The sequence below is a fragment of the Salmo salar genome, chromosome 10 (genome assembly GCF_965601325.2).
Source record: "Salmo salar chromosome 10, fSalSal1, whole genome shotgun sequence".
NCBI classification, from domain to species: Eukaryota; Metazoa; Chordata; class Actinopteri; order Salmoniformes; family Salmonidae; genus Salmo; species Salmo salar.
In genome coordinates this window covers 122,713,272-122,740,000 of record NC_138300.1, presented here as the reverse complement: position 1 = coordinate 122,740,000, position 26,729 = coordinate 122,713,272, and the positions used below count along the sequence as shown (strand labels likewise).

General features: G+C 43.0%; 1 protein-coding gene across 1 annotated transcript in view; it reads left to right on the top strand.

Moving 5' to 3' along the window:
* The window catches only part of LOC106561753 (transcription factor 12), a 33,806-nt gene extending 7,971 nt beyond the window's left edge, over nucleotides 1-25,835 (top strand). The window contains exons 2-9 of the mRNA XM_014125987.3: nucleotides 4,956-5,198; nucleotides 6,414-6,599; nucleotides 8,148-8,375; nucleotides 8,748-8,945; nucleotides 10,931-11,175; nucleotides 13,538-13,773; nucleotides 20,222-20,381; nucleotides 23,357-25,835. Of these exons, the coding sequence (XP_013981462.2) occupies nucleotides 4,956-5,198; nucleotides 6,414-6,599; nucleotides 8,148-8,375; nucleotides 8,748-8,945; nucleotides 10,931-11,175; nucleotides 13,538-13,773; nucleotides 20,222-20,370 (1,485 nt within the window). The 3' untranslated portion in view covers nucleotides 20,371-20,381; nucleotides 23,357-25,835. The remainder of the gene's footprint in view (nucleotides 1-4,955; nucleotides 5,199-6,413; nucleotides 6,600-8,147; nucleotides 8,376-8,747; nucleotides 8,946-10,930; nucleotides 11,176-13,537; nucleotides 13,774-20,221; nucleotides 20,382-23,356) is intronic.
* The last annotated feature ends 894 nt before the right edge of the window (nucleotides 25,836-26,729 follow it).

Sequence of the window (26,729 nt, the reverse complement as noted above, 5' to 3'; positions counted from 1 at the left end):
GGTGTCATCCTGTGGTGTGGTCTTGTGGTGTGGTCCTGTGGTGTGGTCCCGTGGTGTCATCCTGTGGTGTGGTCCTGTGGTGTCATCCTGTGGTGTGATCCCGTGGTGTCGTCCCGTGATGTGGTCCCGTGGTGTGGTCCTGTGGTGTCATCCTGTGGTGTGGTCCTGTGGTGTGGTCTTGTGGTGTTGTCCTGTGGTGTGGTCCTGTGGTGTGGTCCTGTGGTGTGGTCCCGTGGTGTGATCCCGTGGTGTGGTCTTGTGGTGTGGTCCTGTGGTGTGATCTTGTGGTGTGGTCCTGTGGTGTTGTCCTGTGGTGTGGTCCTGTGGTGTGGTCCTGTGGTGTGGTCCTGTGGTGTGATCCTGTGGTGTGATCTTGTGGTGTGATCTTGTGGTGTGGTCCTGTGGTGTGGTCTTGTGGTGTGGTCCTGTGGTGGGATCCTTTGGTGTGATGTTGTGGTGTGATCCAGTGGTGTGGTCTTGTGGTGTGATCCTGTGGTCTGGTCCTGTGGCGTGATCCTGTGGTGTGGTCCTGTGGTGTGGTCCTGTGGTGTGATCCTTTATTGTGATCTTGTGGTGTGATCCAGTGGTGTGGTCTTGTGGTGTGATCCTGTGGTCTGGTCCTGTGGTGTGGTCCTGTGCTGTGGTCCTGTGGTGTGGTCTTGTGGTGTGGTTCTGTGGTGTGGTCCTGTGGTGTGATCCTGTGGTGTGGTCCTGTGGTGTGATCTTGTGGTGTGATCCTGTGGTGTGGTCCTGTGGTGTGGTCCTGCTGTCTGAAGAGGATTTATCCAATGTTATTCTGCAGCTTTTTCCAAATGAAATTCTTTCTATCCCAATCTTCCAAACTAGCCCTAAACCTGATTACGAGTAGGGCAGCAGGGAATTCTCTGCTCTCTCTCTCTCTCTCCCTCCCTCCCTCCCTCCCTCCCTCCCTCCCTCCCTCCCCCCCCCGGGCAGGCGGTGATGGGGAGGGAATGCTGTTCCCTTAATCCGGATGAGGAGGTGCATGGATCACCCAGTTTAGGGATTAACACAATAGCTCTGAGTCTGCTCCTTTCAGCACAACGCTTGGTTTTTATTTAGACTTCTGTATTATACTGTATTATACTGTAGTGTACTGTATTATACTGTAGTGTACTGTATTATACTGTATTATACTGTAGTGTACTGTATTATACTGTAGTATACTGTAGTGTACTGTATTATACTGTAGTATACTGTAGTGTACTGTATTATACTGTAGTGTACTGTAGTGTACTGTATTATACTGTAGTATACTGTAGTGTACTGTAGTGTACTGTATTATACTGTAGTGTACTGTAGTGTACTGTATTATACTGTAGTATACTGTAGTGTACTGTATTATACTGTAGTATACTGTAGTGTACTGTATTATACTGTAGTGTACTGTATTATACTGTAGTGTACTGTATTATACTGTATTATACTGTAGTGTACTGTATTATACTGTAGTATACTGTAGTGTAATGTATTATACTGTAGTATACTGTAGTGTACTGTAGTGTACTGTATTATACTGTAGTGTACTGTAGTGTACTGTATTATACTGTAGTATACTGTAGTGTACTGTATTATACTGTAGTGTACTGTAGTGTACTGTATTATACTGTAGTGTACTGTATTATACTGTAGTGTACTGTAGTGTACTGTATTATACTGTAGTGTACTGTAGTGTACTGTATTATACTGTAGTGTACTGTAGGTTACTGTATTATACTGTAGTATACTGTAGTGTACTGTATTATACTGTAGTGTACTGTATTATACTGTAGTGTACTGTAGTGTACTGTATTATACTGTAGTGTACTGTATTATACTGTAGTGTACTGTAGTGTACTGTAGTATACTGTAGTGTACTGTAGTGTACTGTAGTGTACTGTTTTATACTGTATTATACTGTAGTGTACTGTTTTATACTGTATTATACTGTAGTGTACTGTGTTATACTGTATTATACTGGAGTATACTGTAGTGTACTGTATTATACTGTAGTGTACTGTATTATACTGTATTATACTGTAGTGTACTGTATTATACTGTAGTATACTGTAGTGTACTGTATTATACTGTAGTATACTGTAGTTTACTGTATTATACTGTAGTATACTGTATTATACTGTAGTGTACTGTAGTGTACTGTATTATACTGTAGTATACTGTAGTGTACTGTATTATACTGTATTATACTGTAGTGTACTGTATTATACTGTAGTGTACTGTATTATACTGTAGTGTACTGTATTATACTGTAGTATACTGTAGTGTACTGTTTTATACTGTATTATACTGTAGTGTACTGTTTTATACTGTATTATACTGTAGTGTACTGTGTTATACTGTATTATACTGGAGTATACTGTAGTGTACTGTATTACACTGTATTATACTGTAGTGTACTGTATTATACTGTATTATACTGTAGTGTACTGTATTATACTGTAGTATACTGTAGTGTACTGTATTATACTGTAGTATACTGTAGTTTACTGTATTATACTGTAGTGTACTGTATTATACTGTATTATACTGTAGTGTACTGTATTATACTATAGTGTACTGTATTATACTGTATTATACTGTAGTGTACTGTATTATACTGTAGTATACTGTAGTTCACCATATTATACTGTAGTGTACTGTAGTATACTGTAGTGTACTGTATTTTACTGTAGTATACTGTAGTGTACTGTATTATACTGTAGTATACTGTAGTTTACTGTATTATACTGTAGTGTACTGTATTATACTGTATTATACTGTAGTGTACTGTATTATACTATAGTGTACTGTATTATACTGTATTATACTGTAGTGTACTGTATTATACTGTAGTATACTGTAGTTCACCGTATTATACTGTAGTGTACTGTAGTATACTGTAGTGTACTGTATTATACTGTAGTGTACTGTATTATACTGTATTATACTGTAGTATACTGTAGTTTACTGTATTATACTGTAGTGTACTGTAGAGAACTGTAGTATACTGTAGTGTACTATATTATACTGTATTATACTATAGTGTACTGTATTGTACGGTTTTATACTGTAGTGTACTGTCGTGTACTGTATTATACTGTAGTATACTGTAGTGTACTGTTTTATACTGTATTATACTGTAGTGTACTGTGTTATACTGTATTATACTGTAGTATACTGTAGTGTACTGTATTACACTGTATTATACTGTGTATACTGTAGTGTACTGTATTATACTGTAGTATACTGTTGTGTACTGTATTATACTGTAGTATACTGTAGTGTAATGTATTATACTGTATTGTACTGTATTATACTGTAGTGTATTGTATTATAATGTATTATACTGTAGTGTACTGTATTATACTGTAATATACTGTAGTTCACTGTATTATACTGTAGTGTACTGTAGAGTACTGTAGTATACTGTATTATACTGTATTATACTGTAGTGTACTGTATTATACTGTATTATACTGTAGTGTACTGTAGTGTACTGTAGTATACTGTAGTGTACTGTATTAAACTGTAGTATACTGTAGCTCACTGTATTATACTTAAGTGTACTGTAGAGTACTGTAGTATACTGTAGTGTACTGTATTATACTGTATTATACTTTAGTGTACTGTATTGTACTGTATTATACTGTAGTGTACTGTAGTGTACTGTATTATACTGTAGTATACTGTATTATACTGTATTATACTGTAGTTTACTGTATTATACTGTAGTGTACTCTAGAGTACTGTAGTATACTGTAGTGTACTGTATTATACTGTATTATACTTTAGTGTACTGTATTGTACTGTATTATACTGTAGTATACTGTAGTGTATTGTATTATACTTTATTATACTGTAGTGCACTGTATTATACTGTATTATACTGTAGTGTACTGTAGTGTACTGTATTACACTGTATTATACTAGTATACAGTATATAGTGTATAGTGTACTGTATTATACTGTATTATACTGTAGTGTACTGTATTATACTGTAGTGTACTGTATTATACAGTAGTATACTGTATTATATTGTGGAGTACTGTAGTATGCTGTAGTGTACTGTATTATACTGTAGTATACTGTAGTGTTCTGTTGTATACTGTAATGTACTGTTGTGTACTGTAGTGTACTGTAGTGTGCTCTAGTGCACTGTATTTTGCTGTAGTATACGGTTGTATACCATAGTATCCTGTATTATAATAAGTATACTGTAGTATACTGTAGTGTACTGTTGTATACTGTAGCTTCAGTTTACAGTTCTGGTATTGCGTTGATCCATAGACATATTCATATAGGCTATACTGTATATATTCACATATAGGGTATACTGTATTCACATGTACTGTATATATTCACATATAGGCTATACTGTATATATTCACATATAGGGTATACTGTATATACTGTATTCACATGTACCGTATATATTCACATATAGGCTATACTGTATATACTGTATTCACATATAGGCTGTGCTGTATACATTCACATATGTATTCATATAGGCTATTCTGTATATATTCACAAGTATTCATATAGACTATACTGTATATATTCACATACTGTTTATGGGCGGCAGGTAGCCTAGTGGTTAGAGCGTTGGACAAGTAACTGAAAGGTTGCTAGATCGAATCCCCGAGCTGACGAGGTACAAATCTATTGTTCTTCCCCCGAATGAAGCAGTTAACCTACTGTTCCTAGGCTGTCATTGTAAATAAGAATTTGTTCATAACTCACTTGCCTAGTTAAATAAATATCTCTTTATATACATACTTTTCGTCTCTGGTTTCTACTATGCCACTGACATCTCTTCCAGTGACGAGGAAGAGTAACTTTATGAAGTGATTGTTTCAGTGTTATAGACGTTTAGTTCTTCACAATCTTTAATTTAGCTGTCCCCCCCCCCCCCCCCACCCTCCCCCCCCCCCCCCCCCCCCCCCTGTTCTTCTCAGGTCTATACTCAATCTCCAAATCACGACGAACTCAACCCTGACTCATCCTCACACCCCTCCTCCAAAGCTCCCGGCAACGTGTTCACAGGAACCTTTTTCAGCGAGCGACAGGGGAACAACAGTTCACCTGACATGTGGAACTCCAACACAATGAACCAGCATGGCTACGGAGGCATGGTGGGAGGGGCCTCAGCTCACCAATCAGGAAGCTACAGCAACATGCAACCAGCACATAATCACCTGGTAAAGAACTAACTGAGTTTACTTCATTTTACTCACACTAAGAGATAGTTTTAAAGGAATAATGTTCTATTTATAGTTTTCATTTTGATGGGTTCAAACAGATGTAGATACTAACTCAGCACATGTACAGTACCAGTCAAAAGGGTTGGACACAGCTACTCATTCAAGGGTTTTTCTTTATTTTTTTACTATAATATCCTCCTCCTCCATGCTTCACGGTGGGAACCACACATGCGGAGATCATCCGTTCACCTACTCTGTGTCTCACAAAGACACGGCAGTTGGAACCAAAAATCTCACATTTGGACTCATCAGACCAAAGGACAGATTTCCACCAGTCTAATGTACATTGCTCGTGTTTCTTGGTCCAAGCAAGTCTCTTCTTATTATTGGTGTCCTTTAGGAGTGGTTTCTTTGCAGCAATTCATCCATGAAGGCCTGATTCCCGCAGTCTCCTCTGAACAGTTGATGTTGAGATGTGTCTGTTACTTGAACTCTGTGAAGCATTTATATGGGCTGCAATTTCTGAGGTGCAGTTATCTCTAATGAACTTATCCTCTGCAGCAGAGGTAACTCTGGGTCTTCCTTTCCTGTGGCGGTCCTCATAAGAGCCAGCTTCAGCATAGTGCTTGACGGTTTTTGCGACTACACTTGAAATTTTACGCATTGACTGACTTTCATATCTTAAAGTAATGATGGACTGTGATTTATCTTTGCTTATTTGAGCTGTTCTTGCCATAATATGGACTTGGTCTTTTACCAAATAGGACTATCTTCTGTATACCACCCCTACCTTGTCACAACACAACTGATTGTCTCAAACGCATTAAGAAGGAAAGAAATTCCACAAATTAACTTTTAACAAGGCACACCTGTTAATTGAAATGCTTTCCAGGTTACTATCTCATGACGCTGGTTGAGAGAATGCCAAGAGTGTGCAAAGCTGCCATCAAGGCAAAGGGTGGCTACTTTGAAGAATCTCAAATATAAAATATATTTTGATTTGTTTAACACTTTTTTGGTTACTACATGATTCCATATGTGTTATTTCATAGTGTTGATGTCTTCACTATTATTCTACAATGTAGAAAAAAGCAAAAATAAAGAAAAACCCTTGAATGAGTAGGTAGTGTCCAAACTTTTGACTGGTACTGTACATACTGATGCACTCTGGTCCGCTGCCAACTCATCTGTGTGTTGTTCATTGCTTCGCAGGACTATTCTCCCCATTCAGTCTCACATGTAGAGGTGAACAGGGGTCTTCCTCCTATGGCTACCTTCCACCGTAACAACCCTGCTGCATCTCACACCCTGTCAGCCAACAGCTCTGAGAACACCACAGGAAACCCCTCTACAGGAAGATCACAGACTGGAGCAGCCCTGGGGAAAGCACTAGCTTCTGTAAGTACTGAAACTACCTGTCTACAGGTCCTCTGTGGCTCAGTTGGTAGAGCATGGTGTTCGCAACGACCAGGGTTGCGGGTTCGATTCCCACAGGGGGCCAGTACATAAAAATATAAAAAATAAAGTATGAAATGTATGCATTCACTACTGTAAGTCGCTCTGGATGAGAGCGTCTGCTAAATGACTAAAATGTAAACGTACTGTCCTATCATACTCTGTTCCTCTAATATTCTATGCCTTTTCCTGAGAATTTGGATTGGATTTGGAATGTCAATTTACTTCCTGAATGGACTAAATTGAAATGGAATTGACCCCAATCCTGCTAGCCAGACAGATTACAAAACCAGAGAGCAGTATCCTCTAGACACGATGACTACTAGTGAAATGACCCATACTATTTGGTTCCTAGTATAACAGGTGACTGTGTTTTATTATTAACCTAGCCCTGGGCCGTGCTTGTGCTGCTGAGGTGTTTATTGGATGCAGTCTGACCAGTAAAATAACCAGGATTGATGAGTCAGCTCGGTTTACGAGCCCCGCTACAAAGCCGGAGGCGGAGGTTGTAAAACCACACAGAGAAATTACAGGTTGTGCTTTTAAAATGATGCATAGAGTTGCTCTTCACTGTCCTCTAACCGTCTCTTCACCCCACCTCTTCGCCCCACCTCTTCGCCCCACCTCTTCGCCCCACCTCTTCACCCCACCTCTTCACCCCACCTCTTCGCCCCACCTCTTTGCCCCACCTCTTCGCCCCACCCCTTCGCCCCACCTCTACGCCCCACCTCTACGCCCCACCTCTTCGCCCCACCTCTTCGCCCCACCTCTTCGCCCCACCTCTTCGCCCCACTTCTTCGCCCCACCTCTTCGCCCCATTTCTTCGCCCCACCTCTTCGCCCCACCTCTTCGCCCCACCTCTTCGCCCCACCTCTTCGCCCCACCTCTTCACCCCACCTCTTCACCCCACCACTTCCCCCCTCCTCTACCCCTCCTCCTCTACCCCTCTTCCACTACCCCTCTTCCTCTTTCTCCCTCCTCCTCTAACCCCCCTCCTCTACCCCTCTTCCTCTACCCCTCTTCCACTACCCCTCCTCCTCTACCCCTCTTCTACTACCCCTCCTCCTCGTTCTCCCTCCTTCTCTACCCCTTTTCCTCTACCCTTCCTCCTCTTTCTCCCTCCTCCTCTACCCCTCTTCCTCTACCCCTCCTCCTCTTTCTCCCTCCTCCTCTACCCCTCTTCCTCTACCCTTCCGCCTCTTTCTCCCGCCTCCTCCACCCCTCTTCTTTATCTTCTCCTCTACCCCTCTTCTCTTTATCTTACCCTCTACCCTTCCTCCTCTACCCCTCCTCCTCTTTCTCCCTCCTCCTCTACCCCTCTTCCTCTACCCCTCCTCCTATTTCTCCCCCCTCCTCTTCTACCTCTCCTCCTCTACCCCTCTTCTTTATCTTACCCTCTACCTCCCCCTCATACTCATCCTCTGCCCCTCACTTTCTCTTCCTTCTTTACCCTCTCTTCTCCTCCTCCTCTGTCTGTCTGTCTGTCTTCAGATTTATTCTCCTGACCACACCAGTAGCAGTGAAAACTCCTCCACACCAGACAGGTCTCCATCTCCATCTGCACACACAGGCTCTGGCCCCCCAGCTAACCCGTGGCACACAGGTTCTGGCCCCCCAGCTAACCCGTGGCACACAGGCTCTGGCCCCCCAGCTAACCCGTGGCACACGTCTGCTCAGGCCTCTCTCTCCCCCAGTTACCAGTGTTCTCCTATATCTCTGGTAAGGACGTGGAGCTCTGTGACACTCACTTGACACACAAGACAATCTACACATACGGTAACTCGAGATGTAATTTTAATTGATATAACCATAACTATAACTAAACAATTATTTTCTGTGTTATAGTTGCCTAGTTAAATAAAGGTTAAATTAAAACAATTTAAAAATGTATAACCAACCTTAATTAATGCAATCTTTTAAATTCTCTCATGACAATAACACACCATCTCTCTCTCTCTCTCTCTCTCCACCTCTCTCTCTCTCTCTCTCTCTCTCTCTCTCTCTCTCTCTCTCTCTACCTCTCTCTCTCTCTCTCTACATCTCTCTCTCTCTTTCTACATCTCCCTGGCCCCCCCTCCCTCCTCGCTCTAGTCTCAGTTGGGGGATCGTCTAGACAGACTGGATGATGTGATCTATGTTCTGCATAACCATGCGGTGGGACCCATTCCCAGCCTGCCCTCTGACATCCACAGCCTGTTGAACCAGGCCAACCATGGACACGTCCACAACAACCCTCTACCAGGGACACACCATAGACACAGACCCACCACGGCACATGACACAGCCATGGTGAGACCCATTCATTACTCTGTGAAAGTGTTTCAGGTTGGGTGTGTTTTGTGTATGATAATGTGTCTCGAAAGGCTATTGGCCACTGTGTGTGTGTGTGTGTGTGTGTGTGTGTGCCAGCCACTGCTCTACCAGTCACCAGTCACACCAGACACGCTCTAGATATGGTATGCATATTTTCCACATGTCATTTCAACATATTTTACATATGTCATTTCAACATATTTTACATAGGTAATTTCAACATATTTTAAATATGTAATTTCAACATATTTTACATATGTCATTTCAACATATTTTACATATGCCATTTCAACATATTTTACATTTGTCATTTCAACATATTTTCCACGTGTCATTTCAACATATTTTACATATGTCATTTCAACATATTATACACGTGTCATTTCAACATATTTTACACGTGTCATTTCAACATATTTTACATGTGTCATTTCAACATATTTTCCACGTGTCATTTCAACATATTTTACATATGTCATTTCAACATATTATACACGTGTCATTTCAACATATTTTACATGTGTCATTTCAACATATTTTACATGTGTCATTTCAACATATTTTACATAGGTAATTTCAACATATTTTAAATATGTCATTTCAACATATTTTCCATAACGGGAGGAGTGTTGTTCTGGAAATAGAGAACAGAGATTTAATTTGCTGCAGGTCTGGAAAGTCTCTCTATGTGGGGATACTGTTCTGTCAAGGACCAGGTAACGATATGGACAGGGAATACATAGACTGGTCCCAGAACGGTTAGTGCAGTCTTGCCACTCCATTGCTCTCTCTGTCATGGCACAGCAATGGAGTGAGCAAGACAGCACAAACAGATCTGGAACCAGGCTACAAATCTTACCCCATGACCACATACATATCAGTGTGTTCCTCTTTCCTTCCTGAGGATTGAGCCCAGCTGTAGTGGTGAAAGTCCAGACAGGGTACAAAGTAATGGAATAGGTCTACATTACATTTAGAGGACAGAGTTATGGAAGTAGGTCTACATTACATTTAGAGGACAGAGTGATGGAAGTAGGTTTACATTACATTTAGAGGACAGAGTTATGGAAGTAGGTTTACATTACATTTAGAGGACAGAGTGGTGGAAGTAGGTCTACATTATATTCAGAGGACAGGTCTACATTATATTTAGAGGACAGAGTGGTGGAAGTAGGTCTACATTATATTCAGAGGACAGGTCTACATTATATTTAGAGGACAGAGTGATGGAAGTAGGTCTACATTATATTTAGAGGACAGAGTGATGGAAGTAGGTCTACATTACATTTAGAGGACAGAGTGATGGAAGTAGGTCTACATTATATTTAGAGGACAGAGTGGTGGAAGTAGGTCTACATTATATTCAGAGGACAGGTCTAAATTATATTTAGAGGACAGAGTGATGGAAGTAGGTCTACATTATATTTAGAGGACAGAGTGATGGAAGTAGGTCTACATTATATTTAGAGGACAGAGTGATGGAAGTAGGTCTACATTACATTTAGAGGACAGAGTGATGGAAGTAGGTCTACATTATATTTAGAGGACAGGTCTACATTACATTTAGAGGACAGAGTGATGGAAGTAGGTCTACATTACATTCAGAGGACAGGTCTACATTATATTTAGAGGACAGGTCTACATTATATTTTAGAGGATATAGAACTGTCTAATCCTTAGTAGCGGTATTACATTCATGTAGTTTTCCAGGGATATGTGTGTCCGTTAAAATGAATGATTCCTGAACAGAATTAGGGGCTTTGGGGATTAGCATCCTCTGTGATTAAATTCAGGGATCTGTTCAGGGATACAGAATTTGGTGACCTATTTGTCATTATGCCGCATCAAGAAATGTGGTAAATGTGTAATTTATTTATTAATAGTTAATATATTATTTTATAAATGAAATACTGAACTTGTGCATCGTCTTTATGTAACCTCTTAACGTGTGTGTATTGCAGGTAGACGATGTCAATCTGAACAACAACTCCCACCCTGCACTGCAGAGACGTTCACAGAATCAAAATGGCCACTCCTTCCCGGCGGGACTAGGTGGCTTGGAGCTGAAGTTGGAGGGTCTGGAGAGAGATGAGCCGTGTGAGCTACATCACAGCCATCACAACCAGGGTCACATCTCTGACAGCCACAGCCAGCGCTCCGACGAGGAGAACGAGTCCCACAAGACACAAGGAGACAGCATGACCAGGTGAAGACAGCAACATCAGCTATATGGTCTCTCTCTCTCTGCCTCTAGACTGGTCCCAGATCAGCTATATGCTCTCTCTCTCTAACTCTAGCCTGGTCCCAGATCAGCTATATGCTCTCTCTCTCTCTAACTCTAGCCTGGTCCCAGATCAGCTATATGCTCTCTCTCTCTCTCTGCCTCTAGCCTGGTCCCAGATCAGCTATATGCTCTCTCTAACTCTAGCCTGGTCCCAGATCAGCTATATTCTCTAGCCTGGTCCCAGATCAGCTATATGCTCTCTCTAACTCTAGCCTGGTCCCAGATCAGCTATATGCTCTCTAACTCTAGCCTGGTCCCAGATCAGCTATATACTCTAGCCTGGTCCCAGATCAGCTATATGCTCTCTCTCTCTCTCTAGACTGGTCCCAGATCAGCTATATGCTCTCTAACTCTAGCCTGGTCCCAGATCAGCCATATGCTCTCTCTAACTCTAGCCTGGTCCCAGATCAGCTATGTGCTTTCTCTAACTCTAGCCTGGTCCCAGATCAGCTATATGCTCTCTCTCTCTAGACTGGTCCCAGATCAGCTATATGCTCTCTCTCTCTAGACTGGTCTCAGATCAGCTATATGCTCTCTCTTTCTAGACTGGTCCCAGATTAGCTATGTGCTTTCTCTCCAGATCTGTTTGTGCTGGGGTTTTTTTTAACACATACGTTACCAGTCAAAAGTTTGGACACTACCTACTCATTCAAGGGTTTTTCTTTATTTTTTAAAATATATTTTAGATTTTAGATTCTTCAAAGTTGCCACCCTTTGCCTTGATGACAGCTTTGCACAATCTAGGCATTCTCTTAACCAGCTTCATGAGGTAGTCACCTGGAATGCATTTCAATTAACAGAGTGTGTCTTGTTAAAGGTTCATTTGTGCAATTGTTTTGTCACAGAAACTGAAATTAGACAAACTATTCGAATTTTAGCAACCATGAAATGGCGATTTCTGCATAACACATCTTTGTGCAATGATCATATCAGATGCATCTTTATTTTACGAGCCAACTTTTAAGAATGTTTCCCAAACAAGCAGGTAGAGAGAACATTCGTGAAGTGTGTCATGACTACATGTCGATACTGATAGGATCGAAAAGAAACGCAGCGATGCTCTCGGATTAGCTTTCTCCGTTCAAATACTTCCTAATGCACTAAATCAAGATTTGGTGTGTGCCGTTGAGTAAGGCACTTAACCCTAATTTGTTCTACTGCTATGGCTGACGCTGTAAAACAACACATCACCGCACCTAGCCGACGCTGTAAAACAGCACATCACCGCACCTAGCCGACGCTGTAAAACAACACATCACCGCACCTAGCCGACGCTGTAAAACAGCACATCACCGCACCTAGCCGACGCTGTAAAACAGCACATCACCGCACCTAGCCGACGCTGTAAAACAACACATCACCGCACCTAGCCGGGGTATGTGAAAACTAAACATCTGTCTATAATTAGTCAAATAGAATTCAATTGAAAGAACATAAAATAAAATAGGATTGAAATATATATATATATATATGTATATATATATATATATATATATATATATATATATATATATATATATATATATATAGGCCAATGTATCCTATAATCTATTCATCTTTTGCAGTCATCTCAGTTTTCATTTAAAGCGTCATTTGAAGCGTCATTTGAAGCGTCATTTGAAGCGTCATTTTATACTTTTCTTTTTTGTTGTTGTTGTAACAATTGAAAAGAAATGGGCAACTTTGTAGGCTATTAGTCATTAGACAATTATTATTATTATTATTATTATTATTAGACAACTTAATTCTGGAGTTATCAGTGGTCAGAGGGACAGATAAAACTCTTGATTCTGTGTTTAGCAGAGACCTTCTGTGTATAAAGTGATGTGGAAGGGAAAAAATAAATAAAAAAATCTTAACAACGCACTCTACGAGTGTTCTGATGCAGTCGGTAAATAACAAACGATTTCAAGTGCAACTTTAGTAACGATGGTTTTGGGAAACAGCTCGGCTACTAAAGATACATCGTAAGATGGGTCTAACGACGACCTTAATGCTACGAAGGCTCTGGGAAACGAGGCTCTAGAGCAGAGTAGTCTCTCTCTACACAGCAGGGGGAAACCAGTTGGTAATGATGTCATTTCAGCCATTTAAGCCCGCTGGCTGGGTAGATCTGTCTGTTGAGTTTATTAAAAAATCTGGTAATGGCTCAAAGATTCAACTAGATTTTTTATCTGGACATCAGATTGAGAGATTCTACTTTTTTTAAACATAAAAATACCAACCAGAGGGCGCCATGTACCAATCCTGAAACCTCTTGCTTTCTCTCTCTCCCGTTTTACAGCAGCATCCATGAGGATGAGGACAACCTGAGTCCGGAGCAGAAGGCTGAGCGGGAACGAGAACGTCGGATGGCCAACAACGCCCGCGAGCGCCTGAGGGTCCGCGACATCAACGAAGCGTTCAAGGAGTTGGGTCACATGACACAGCTGCACCTAAAGAGCGAGAAGCCCCAGACCAAGCTGCTGGTTCTTCACCAAGCCGTGGCTGTAATACTTAGTCTAGAACAACAAGTCAGAGGTCAGTACTCCACCACATTCTCGAACAGATCTCTCTTTGCAAAAGAGATTATGGCTATTTCTCAATTCATCTTTCCTCGATTCCTCACATCCTCTCTCCTCGCCTCCTTTTCAAAAACACATTTGGGGGAGAAGGTCTGAGGAATGACGTCAGAGATTAGGAAAACACAGAAAGATACATATATCTGTCATCTCAATGACTAACCTATATATACTGTATATATATGGGCGGCAGGTAGCCTAGTGGTTAGAGTGTTAGGCAAATACTCTGTATTACTCTGTATTCCCCGGTAGGCCGTCATTGTAAATAAGAATTTGTTCTTAACTGACTTGTCTAGTTAAATAAATATATATAAAGTGCACCTTGACTTTTTCCACATTTTGTTACGTTACAGCCTTATTCTAAAATGGATTAAATAGTTTCCCCCCCTCATCAATCTACACACAATATCCCATAATAGCAAAGCAAAAACAGGTTTTTAGAATTTTTTGCAAATTTATAAAAAAAATTTAAACAGAAATATCACATTTATATAAGTATTCAGACCCTTTACTCAGTACTTTGTTGAAGCACCTTTGGCAGCGATAACAGCCTCAAGTCTTCTTGGGTATGACGCTACAAGCTTGGCACACCTGTATTTGGGGAATTTCTCCCATTCTTCTCTGCAGATCCTCTCAACCTCTGTCAGGTTGGATGAGGAGCGTTGCTGCATAGCTATTTTCAGGTCTCTCCAGAGATGTTCGATCTGGTTGAAGTCCGGGCTCTGGCTGGGCCACTAAAGGACATTCATAGACTTGTCCCGAAGCCACTCCTGCGTTGTCTTGGCTGTGTGTTTAGGGTCATTTCCTATTAGAAGGTGAACCTTCGTCCCAGTCTGAAGTCCTGAGCGCTCAGGAGCAGGTTTTCATCAAGGATCTCTCTGTACTTTGCTCCGTTCATCTTTCTCTCGATCCTGACTAGTCTCCCAGTCCCTGCCACTGAAAAACATCCCCAGAGCATGATGCTGCCACCACCATGCTTCACCCTAGGGATGCTGCCAGGATTCCTCCAGACGTGACGCATGGCATTCAGGCCAAAGAGTTCAATCTTGGTTTCATCAGACCAGAGTATCTTGTTTCTCATGGACTGAGAGTCCTTTAGGGTCCTTTTGGCGAACTCCAAGCGGGCTGTCATGTGCCTTTTACTGAGGAGTGGCTTTGTTTGGTCACTCTACCATAAAGGTCTGATTGGTGGAGTGCTGCAGAGATGGCTGTCCTTCTGGAAGGTTCTCCTATCTCCGCAGAAGAACTCTGGAGCTCTGTCAGAGTGACCATCGGGTTCTTGGTCACCTACCTGACCAAGGCCCTTCTCCCCCGATTGCTCAGTTTGTCCGGGCAGCCAGCTCTAGGAAGAGTCTTGGTGGTTCTAAACTTCTTCTATTTAAGAATGATGGTGGTTCTTGGGGACCTTCAACGCTGCATAAATGTTTTGGTACCCTTCCTCAGATCTGTTTTTCGATACAATCCTGTCTCGAAGCTCTACGGACAATACCTTCTACCTCATGGTTTGGTTTTTGCTCTGACATGCACTGTCAACTGTGGGACCTTATATAGACAGGTGTGTGCCTTTCCAAATCATGTCCAATCAATAGAATTTAACACAGGTGGACTCCAATCAAGATGTAGAAACATCTCTAGGAGGATCAATGGAAACAGGATGCACCTGAGATCAATTTAAAGTCTCATAGCAAAGGGTCTGAATACTTATGTAAATAAGGTATTTCTGTTATTTTTTTATTTTTTTATAAATTTGCAAAATTACCACAAACCTGTTTTCACTTTGTCACTATGGGGTATTGTGTGTAGCTTGATGAGGACATTTTTGTATTTAATCAATTTTAGAATAAAGCAGTAACGTACCAATGTGAAAAACGTGGAAAGGGGTCTGAATACTTTCTGAATGCCCCGTATATAAAGGCTGAATGAAAAAGTACATCACTACAGTGGAACATGAAGCTATGTATCCTCCTCTCTTTCTACGGGATGGCGTGGGCACAACCTCTTCCCTCTCTCCTCCATTAAGGTCAGAGATGGAGAAAGATAGAGATGGAGAAAGAGAGAGATGGTAGAGCATGGTGTAGCTCAGTTGGTAGAGCATGGTGTTTGCAACGCCAGGGTTGTGGGTTCGATTCCCACGGGGGGCCAGCACAGAAAAAAAAAAAAATGTATGAAATTGTATGAAATGTATGCATTCACTACTGTAAGTCGCTCTGGATAAGAGCGTCTGCTAAATGACTAAAATGTAAATGTAAAGAGAAAAGAGAGAGGTGGTGTGTGAGACAGACAGAGACAGAGGTAGGTGTGCGAGAGAGATAGAGAGAGTTGGGGAGAAAGCATGAAAGAGACAGAAAAAGTTAGAGAGGCAAAGACAAGGAGGAATGCCAGCAAGAGAGAGAGAGAGAACGAGAGATTAAAGGAGAGAAAGAAAGAGAGAACGAGACATTAAAGGAGAGAAAGAGAGAGAGAGAACGAGTGTTAATACGTGAATGTGACTGAATCCACAAGTACTAAAATAAACACCAGAGAGAGATACATAAGCTATTAGAGTCATACCATGTCTGATCCTGGTTTCCTGTCTGGTCTCTATGGGACAGTCCTAATGTTGATGTCCTGGTTTCCTGTCTGGTCTATGGGGACAGTCCTAATGTTGATGTCCTGGTTTCCTGTCTGGTCTCTATGGGACAGTCCTAATGTTGATGTCCTGGTTTCCTGTCTGGTCTCTATGGGACAGTCCTAATGTTGATGTCCTGGTTTCCTGTCTGGTCTATGGGGACAGTCCTAATGTTGATGTCCTGGTTCCCTGTCTGGTCTCTATGGGACAGTCCTAATGTTGATGTCCTGGTTTCCTGTCTGGTCTCTATGGGGACAGTCCTAATGTTGATGTCCTGGTTTCCTGTCTGGTCTCTATGGGGACAGTCCTAATGTTGATGTCCTGGTTTCCTGTCTGGTCTATGGGGACAGTCCTAATGTTGATGTCCTGGTTTCCTGTCTGGTCTCTATGGGACAGTCCTAATGTTGATGTCCTGGTTTCCTGTCTGGTCTATGGGACAGTCCTAATGTTGATGTCCTGGTTTCCTGTCTGGTCTATGGGGACAGTCCTAATGTTAATGTCCTGGTTTCCTGTCTGGTCTATGGGACAGTCCTAATGTTGATGTCCTGGTTTCCTGTCTGGTCTATGGGACAGTCCTAATGTTGTTGTCCTGGTTTCCTGTCTGGTCTATGGGGACAGTCCTAATGTTGATGTCCTGGTTTCCTGTCTGGTCTATGGGACAGTCCTAATGTTGATGTCCTGGTTTCCTGTCTGGTCTATGGGGACAGTCCTAATGTTGATGTCCTGGTTTCCTGTCTGGTCTCTATGGGACAGTCCTAATGTTGATGTCCTGGTTTCCTGTCTGGTCTCTATGGGACAGTCCTAATGTTGATGTCCTGGTTTCCTGTCTGGTCTCTATGGGACAGTCCTAATGTTGATGTCCTGGTTTCCTGTCTGGTCTCTATGGGACAGTCCTAATGTTGATGTCCTGGTTTCCTGTCTGGTCTCTATGGGACAGTCCTAATGTTGATGTCCTGGTTTCCTGTCTGGTCTATGGGGACAGTCCTAATGTTAATGTCCTGGTTTCCTGTCTGGTCTCTATGGGACAGTCCTAATGTTGATGTCCTGGTTTCCTGTCTGGTCTCTATGGGACAGTCCTAATGTTGATGTCCTGGTTTCCTGTCTGGTCTCTATGGGACAGTCCTAATGTTGATGTCCTGGTTTCCTGTCTGGTCTATGGGGACAGTCCTAATGTTGATGTCCTGGTTTCCTGTCTGGTCTCTATGGGACAGTCCTAATGTTGATGTCCTGGTTTCCTGTCTGGTCTATGGGGACAGTCCTAATGTTGATGTCCTGGTTTCCTGTCTGGTCTATGGGACAGTCCTAATGTTGATGTCCTGGTTTCCTGTCTGGTCTATGGGACAGTCCTAATGTTGATGTCCTGGTTTCCTGTCTGGTCTATGGGACAGTCCTAATGTTGATGTCCTGGTTTCCTGTCTGGTCTCTATGAGACAGTCCTAATGTTGATGTCCTGGTTTCCTGTCTGGTCTCTATGGGGACTGTCCTAATGTTGATGTCCTGGTTTCCTGTCTGGTCTCTATGGGGACAGTCCTAATGTTGATGTCCTGGTTTCCTGTCTGGTCTCTATGGGACAGTCCTAATGTTGATGTCCTGGTTTCCTGTCTGGTCTCTATGGGACAGTCCTAATGTTGATGTCCTGGTTTCCTGTCTGGTCTCTATGGGGACAGTCCTAATGTTGATGTCCTGGTTTCCTGTCTGGTCTATGGGGACAGTCCTAATGTTGATGTCCTGGTTTCCTGTCTGGTCTCTATGGGGACAGTCCTAATGTTGATGTCCTGGTTTCCTGTCTGGTCTCTATGGGACAGTCCTAATGTTGATGTCCTGGTTTCCTGTCTGGTCTCTATGGGACAGTCCTAATGTTGATGTCCTGGTTTCCTGTCTGGTCTCTATGGGGACAGTCCTAATGTTGATGTCCTGGTTTCCTGTCTGGTCTCTATGGGACAGTCCTAATGTTGATGTCCTGTTTCCTGTCTGGTCTATGGGGACAGTCCTAATGTTGATGTCCTGGTTTCCTGTCTGGTCTATGGGGACAGTCCTAATGTTGATGTCCTGGTTTCCTGTCTGGTCTATGGGACAGTCCTAATGTTGATGTCCTGGTTTCCTGTCTGGTCTCTATGGGACAGTCCTAATGTTGATGTCCTGGTTTCCTGTCTGGTCTCTATGGGGACAGTCCTAATGTTGATGTCCTGGTTTCCTGTCTGGTCTCTATGGGACAGTCCTAATGTTGATGTCCTGTTTCCTGTCTGGTCTATGGGGACAGTCCTAATGTTGATGTCCTGGTTTCCTGTCTGGTCTATGGGGACAGTCCTAATGTTGATGTCCTGGTTTCCTGTCTGGTCTATGGGACAGTCCTAATGTTGTTGTCCTGGTTTCCTGTCTGGTCTATGGGGACAGTCCTAATGTTGATGTCCTGGTTTCCTGTCTGGTCTCTATGGGACAGTCCTAATGTTGATGTCCTGGTTTCCTGTCTGGTCTCTATGGGACAGTCCTAATGTTGATGTCCTGGTTTCCTGTCTGGTCTCTATGGGACAGTCCTAATGTTGATGTCCTGGTTTCCTGTCTGGTCTCTATGGGACAGTCCTAATGTTGATGTCCTGGTTTCCTGTCTGGTATCTATGGGACAGTCCTAATGTTGATGTCCTGGTTTCCTGTCTGGTCTCTATGGGACAGTCCTAATGTTGATGTCCTGGTTTCCTGTCTGGTCTATGGGACAGTCCTAATGTTGTTGTCCTGGTTTCCTGTCTGGTCTCTATGGGACAGTCCTAATGTTGATGTCCTGGTTTCCTGTCTGGTCTATGGGGACAGTCCTAATGTTGATGTCCTGGTTTCCTGTCTGGTCTCTATGGGACAGTCCTAATGTTGATGTCCTGGTTTCCTGTCTGGTCTCTATGGGACAGTCCTAATGTTGATGTCCTGGTTTCCTGTCTGGTCTATGGGGACAGTCCTAATGTTGATGTCCTGGTTTCCTGTCTGGTCTATGGGACAGTCCTAATGTTGATGTCCTGGTTTCCTGTCTGGTCTCTATGGGACAGTCCTAATGTTGATGTCCTGGTTTCCTGTCTGGTCTATGGGACAGTCCTAATGTTGATGTCCTGGTTTCCTGTCTGGTCAATGGGGACAGTCCTAATGTTGATGTCCTGGTTTCCTGTCTGGTCAATGGGGACAGTCCTAATGTTGATGTCCTGGTTTCCTGTCTGGTCTATGGGGACAGTCCTAATGTTGATGTCCTGGTTCCCTGTCTGGTCTATGGGACAGTCCTAATGTTGATGTCCTGGTTTCCTGTCTGGTCTATGGGGACAGTCCTAATGTTGATGTCCTGGTTTCCTGTCTGGTCTCTATGGGACAGTCCTAATGTTGATGTCCTGGTTTCCTGTCTGGTCTCTATGGGGACAGTCCTAATGTTGATGTCCTGGTTTCCTGTCTGGTCTATGGGGACAGTCCTAATGTTGATGTCCTGGTTTCCTGTCTGGTCTCTATGGGGACAGTCCTAATGTTGATGTCCTGGTTTCCTGTCTGGTCTCTATGGGACAGTCCTAATGTTGATGTCCTGGTTTCCTGTCTGGTCTCTATGGGACAGTCCTAATGTTGATGTCCTGGTTTCCTGTCTGGTCTCTATGGGGACAGTCCTAATGTTGATGTCCTGGTTTCCTGTCTGGTCTCTATGGGGACAGTCCTAATGTTGATGTCCTGGTTTCCTGTCTGGTCTATGGGGACAGTCCTAATGTTGATGTCCTGGTTCCCTGTCTGGTCTCTATGGGACAGTCCTAACGTTGATGTCCATGTGATCTGCTACCTCTAGAGCGTAATCTGAACCCTAAGGCAGCCTGTCTGAGGAGGAGGGAGCAGGAGAAGATGTCAGCTGGGTTAACAGATGCCCAGGGCCTGCAGCAACACCAGGCATCACTACATCCTGGACTAGATGCAGCTAACCCCATGGGACATCTATAAACATTTGACAGGTATGGGAATGGGCACCTGACTTTGTATAAAAGTGGGGGTGCACAATCTGCGCCATTTTAGATTTTTAGATTATTTTTTTTAAACCATTTTCCAGCAATTCTATATTGTTTCTCAACAAGGAGAATCCATGTTTACTTGACAGAACACAACATTTCTTTCTCAGGTTTTTGCTACAATAAATAGCATTGAAAGATGGTTTTCACACCAGATTACTAATCTACCCTAAAAGTCCCACCCACAGTGATTGATTGACAGGTTTGAAACCCTACCAACTCTATGACTCACAAACATTCCTCTCCCCTCCCCTGACAATCCCACCCACAGTGATTGATTGACAGGTCTGAAACCCTACCAACTCTGTGACTCACAAACATTCCTCCCCCTTCCCCTGACAATCCCACCCACAGTGATTGATTGACAGGTCTGAAACCCTACCAACTCTGTGACTCACAAACATTCCTCCCCCTTCCCCTGACAATCCCACCCACAGTGATTGATTGACAGGTCTGAAACCCTACCAACTCTGTGACTCACAAACATTCCTCCCCCCCTCCCCTGACAATCCCACCCACAGTGATTGATTGACAGGTCTGAAACCCTACCAACTCTGTGACTCACAAACATTCCTCCCCCTTCCCCTGACAATCCCACCCACAGTGATTGATTGACAGGTTTGAAACCCTACCAACTCTATGACTCACAAACATTCCTCTCCCCTCCCCTGACAATCCCACCCACAGTGATTGATTGACAGGTCTGAAACCCTACCAACTCTGTGACTCACAAACATTCCTCCCCCTTCCCCTGACAATCCCACCCACAGTGATTGATTGACAGGTCTGAAACCCTACCAACTCTGTGACTCACAAACATTCCTCCCCCTTCCCCTGACAATCCCACCCACAGTGATTGATTGACAGGTCTGAAACCCTACCAACTCTATGACTCACAAACATTCCTCTCCCCTCCCCTGACAATCCCACCCACAGTGATTGATTGACAGGTCTGAAACCCTACCAACTCTGTGACTCACAAACATTCCTCCCCCTTCCCCTGACAATCCCACCCACAGTGATTGATTGACAGGTCTGAAACCCTACCAACTCTGTGACTCACAAACATTCCTCCCCCTTCCCCTGACAATCCCACCCACAGTGATTGATTGACAGGTCTGAAACCCTACCAACTCTGTGACTCACAAACATTCCTCCCCCTTCCCCTGACAATCCCACCCACAGTGATTGATTGACAGGTCTGAAACCCTACCAACTCTATGACTCACAAACATTCCTCTCCCCTCCCCTGACAATCCCACCCACAGTGATTGATTGACAGGTCTGAAACCCTACCAACTCTGTGACTCACAAACATTCCTCCCCCTTCCCCTGACAATCCCACCCACAGTGATTGATTGACAGGTTTGAAACCCTACCAACTCTATGACTCACAAACATTCCTCTCCCTTCCCCTGACAATCCCACCCACAGTGATTGATTGACAGGTCTGAAACCCTACCAACTCTGTGACTCACAAACATTCCTCCACCTTCCCCTGACAATCCCACCCACAGTGATTGATTGACAGGTCTGAAACCCTACCAACTCTGTGACTCACAAACATTCCTCCCCCTTTCCCCTGACAATCCCACCCACAGTGATTGATTGACAGGCACAAGTACCGTCTATATTTAGGTGCGGGGAACTCCACAATATTTTTATGCTAATATTCTATCAGAGGTGAAGGAACTGAGATAGGTACCAGTACTCAGTTGGAGTAAGCTCCTGCCCAAGTCAAGCACTGGTTTAAGAGTGAAAATGAACATTCAAATGCGATTGTTTTAATTGTGGCCAAAGGTGTAATCACCAGGAACCGACACAGAACCAAACGGAAGCAAACAGAATGAAACTCTTAGTTTTAGTTGCCAAATTAAATAAAATAATGCTTTAGCCAATAAGGATTTGCTTTGGAAGGTGAAGAAAACTCGTTGTCAACTTGCACGTTATGTTTTAATTTACTTTTTTTTGTCACAAAGAAGAAGATTACAGCAATGTAACGCAATGCAAATGTCAACATTGATATATTTATTATCCATTTAAATTTTTCATTTTCAATACTTGAACTTGAAAGTACACACTGGAGTTTTGCAGTTTAATTTGGTCACAGATTATGCGTACATAAATTGTCAAATAAATTGCAAAGGTATTATTTATTTGCCGTTATCAGCTTTGCATTTTAAGTTTTGGCATTTATATACCTCCATATATTTGTTCTAATTGGCATCAGTACAAGTCAAAAGTTTGGACATATCTACTCATTCAAAGTTGTTTTTTTCTTTTTTTAAACTATTTTCCACATTGTAGAATAATAGTGAAGACATCAAAACTATCAAATAACACATATGGAATCATGTAGTAACCAAAAAAGTGTTTAAATACTGTACCTCTACAAGCATTTCTCTACACCTGCAATAACATCTGCTAAATATTTGCATGTGACCAATACAATTTGATTTGATTTGCTGTGAAACCTGATAGACAGAATATGATCAAGCTCTGGTAATATGGGTCTTTGTCTATCTTTTGAATGGTTTTGGCTAGAGACATGCGGTTTTCTACATTGTAATGGACAAGCATACTCAGATGGTAATTATTATATAATTTATAAAATGGTCTCATATATATATTTTTAATACAGACTTTGCAACAACACAACAACAACAAAAAATTGTGAAAATTTGCAAATGACCTAATGGATTATAATACTTTTCTGGTACACACAAAAAAAAGGAGATGCAAAAACACAAGTTTTCCACCTCTTATTTTAATAGTGAGGGTACACATGCTTTGTTTTCTCCATGGCTCAGGCATCTATGGTGCTAACATCACCCAGGACTTCTTCTTCTTTTTCGGTAGCATGTGTTGATCTGCTGTTGATCCAAGTTAAATAATCTATTCTTTCTTTCTGCATATTGAAGTGTGGAGGAGGATCATCCTGAGACAGTTAAAGACCATCCAAGACCATCCAAGACCATCCAAGGCCATCCAAGACCATCCAAGACCATCCAAGACCATCCAAGGCCATCCAAGACCATCCAAGACCATCCAAGACCATCCAAGACCATCCAAGACCATCCAACGCCATCCAAGGCCATCCAAGACCATCCAAGACCATCCAAAGCCATCCAAGACCATCCAAAGCCATCCAAGACCATCCAAGACCATCCAAGACCATCCAAGGCCATCCAAGGCCATCCAAGGCCATCCAAGGCCATCCAAGGCCATCCAAGACCATCCAAGACCATCCAAGACCATCCAAGGCCATCCAAAGCCATCCAAGACCATCCAAGACCATCCAAGACCATCCAAGGCCATCCAAGACCATCCAAGACCATCCAAGGCCATCCAAGACCATCCAAGACCATCCAAGACCATCCAAGGCCATCCAAGGCCATCCAAGACCATCCAAGACCATCCAAAGCCATCCAAGGCCATCCAAGACCATCCAAGGCCATCCAAGGCCATCCAAGACCATCCAAGACCATCCAAGACCATCCAAGGCCATCCAAGACCATCCAAAGCCATCCAAGACCATCCAAGACCATCCAAGACCATCCAAAGCCATCCAAGGACATCCAAGACCATCCAAAGCCATCCAAGACCATCCAAGACCATCCAAGACCATCCAATGCCATCCAATGCCATCCAAGACCATCCAAGACCATCCAAGGCCATCCAAGACCATCCAAGACCATCCAAGGCCATCCAAGGCCATCCAAGACCATCCAAGGCCATCCAAGGCCATCCAAGACCATCCAAGACCATCCAAGGCCATCCAAGGCCATCCAAGACCATCCAAGGCCATCCAAGGCCATCCAAGACCATCCAAGACCATCCAAGACCATCCAAGGCCATCCAAGACCATCCAAGACCATCCAAGGCCATCCAAGACCATCCAAGACCATCCAAGACCATCCAAGACCATTCAAGACCATCCAAGACCATCCAAGACCATCCAAGGCCATCCAAGACCATCCAAGACCATCCAAGACCATCCAAGACCATCCAAGGCCATCCAAGGCCATCCAAGGCCATCCAAGACCATCCAAAGCCATCCAAGGCCATCCAAGACCATCCAAGACCATCCAAGTCCATCCAAGGCCATCCAAGGCCATTCAAGACCATCCAAGACCATCCAAAGCCATCCAAGGCCATCCAAGGCCATCCAAGGCCATCCAAGGCCATCCAAGACCATCCAAGACCATCCAAGGCCATCCAAGACCATCCAAGGCCATCCAAAGCCATCCAAGACCATCCAAGACCATCCAAGACCATCCAAAGCCATCCAAGGCCATCCAAGACCATCCAAAGCCATCCAATACCATCCAAGACCATCCAAGGCCATTCAAGACCATCCAAGACCATCCAAGGCCATCCAAGGCCATCCAAGACCATCCAAGACCATCCAAGGCCATCCAAGACCATCCAAGACCATCCAAGGCCATCCAAGGCCATCCAAGACCATCCAAGACCATCCAAGGCCATCCAAGACCATCCAAGACCATCCAAGACCATCCAAGGCCATCCAAGACCATCCAAAGCCATCCAAAGCCATCCAAGACCATCCAAGACCATCCAAGGCCATCCAAGACCATCCAAGACCATCCAAGACCATCCAATTGTTTCTCTGTAAAGTAGGCTATGAGACCAAGTAGGGAAGAGACAGAACAAGTGTTGCAGCAGCTCAATAGTAACGATAGGGACATTTCCTGATTCTCCTGTTGGAATTTGACCTGTGCCTAAACGTATAACTTGTTACTGACAAATGCATTTTAACCAGCAGATGTTTTGTATGTTTTATATTCGTTGTACAGTGGAAGAAAAAAAAAGTAACACTTTTTTTTGGTAATAATTAAATGTTTAATTCATATTTTTATTATATTCTCTTATGTCAGTATTGACCTCTTAGGGTGGTACAAGCTTAGCTCTACGCTCATGTGTGCGCTTGGCCCAGTCAGATTTTTTGGGATCTAAGTGTTCTTTTTGGTTAGGCTACAAATGGACTAATACTTTAATTGTTCAGAGTTTTTATTGAAAATATGAATGACTTTTTACTAGCTTTTTATTGTTTATCTTTTCTACAATTACTAATAAGTAAATATCTGAATTACAGATCTTTAATTTTAAACTAAGTATGTGTTTCTTCAGAAGTGTTTGTTTTTTTGTCACATATTTTACTAGACATTGTAAATATTTATCTTTAATTCCCTGAGCAATCCATCATTTTCTGTGTATTGGAGAGTTCCAGAATGGGGGACATCTTTGTAAAACCTATACCTTCCAGTTATTTACAGTTATGTTGTCACCTATGCCATCTTCAGTAAATGTTAACCATAAAATGTACAGTAATGTGTACAGAAGTTCTGCTCATATAATGAAATAAATGTTTTTAAGATATCAGAAGTATTTCTTATTTCTCCCTTAAAAAGGTATGAGACAAGATCAAATCAAATTTATTTATAAAGCCCTTCTTACATCGGCTGATATCTCAAAGTGCTGTACAGAAACCCAGCCTAAAACCCCAAACAGCAAGCAATGCAGGTGTAGAAGCACGGTGGATAGGAAAAACTCCCTAGGAAGGCCAAAACCTAGGAAGAAACCTAGAGAGGAACCAGGCTATGAGGGGTGGTCAGTCCTCTTCTGGCTGTGCCGGGTGGAGATTATAACAGCACATGGCCTAGATGTTCAAATGTTCATAAATGACCAGCATGGTCAAATAATAATAATCATAGTAGTTGTCGAGGGTGCAACAAGTCAGTAACACAAGAGTAAGTGTCAGTTGGCTTTTTCATAGCCGATCTTTGAGAGTATCTCTACCGCTCCTGTTCAAATCAAATCAAATCAAATTTATTTATATAGCCCTTCGTACATCAGCTGATATCTCAAAGTGCTGTACAGAAACCCAGCCTAAAACCCCAAACAGCAAGCAATGCATGTGAAAGAAGCACGGTGGCTAGGAAAAACTCCCTAGGAAAAACTCCCTAGAAAGGCCAAAAACCTAGGAAGAAACTGTTGTCTCTAGAGAGTTGAAAACAGCAGGTCTGGGACAGGTATTACGTCCGGTGAACAGGTCAGGGTTCCAGTAGGTCTGGGACAGCAAGTCTGGGACAGGTAGCACGTCCAGTGAACAGGTCAGGGTTCCATAGCTGCAGGCAGAACAGTTGGAACTGGAGCAGCAGCACGGCCAGGTGAACTGGGGACAGCAAGGAGTCATCATACCAGGTAGTCCTGAGGCATGGTCCTAGGGCTCAGGTCCTCCGAGAGAGAGAAAGAAAGAAAGAGAGAAAGAGA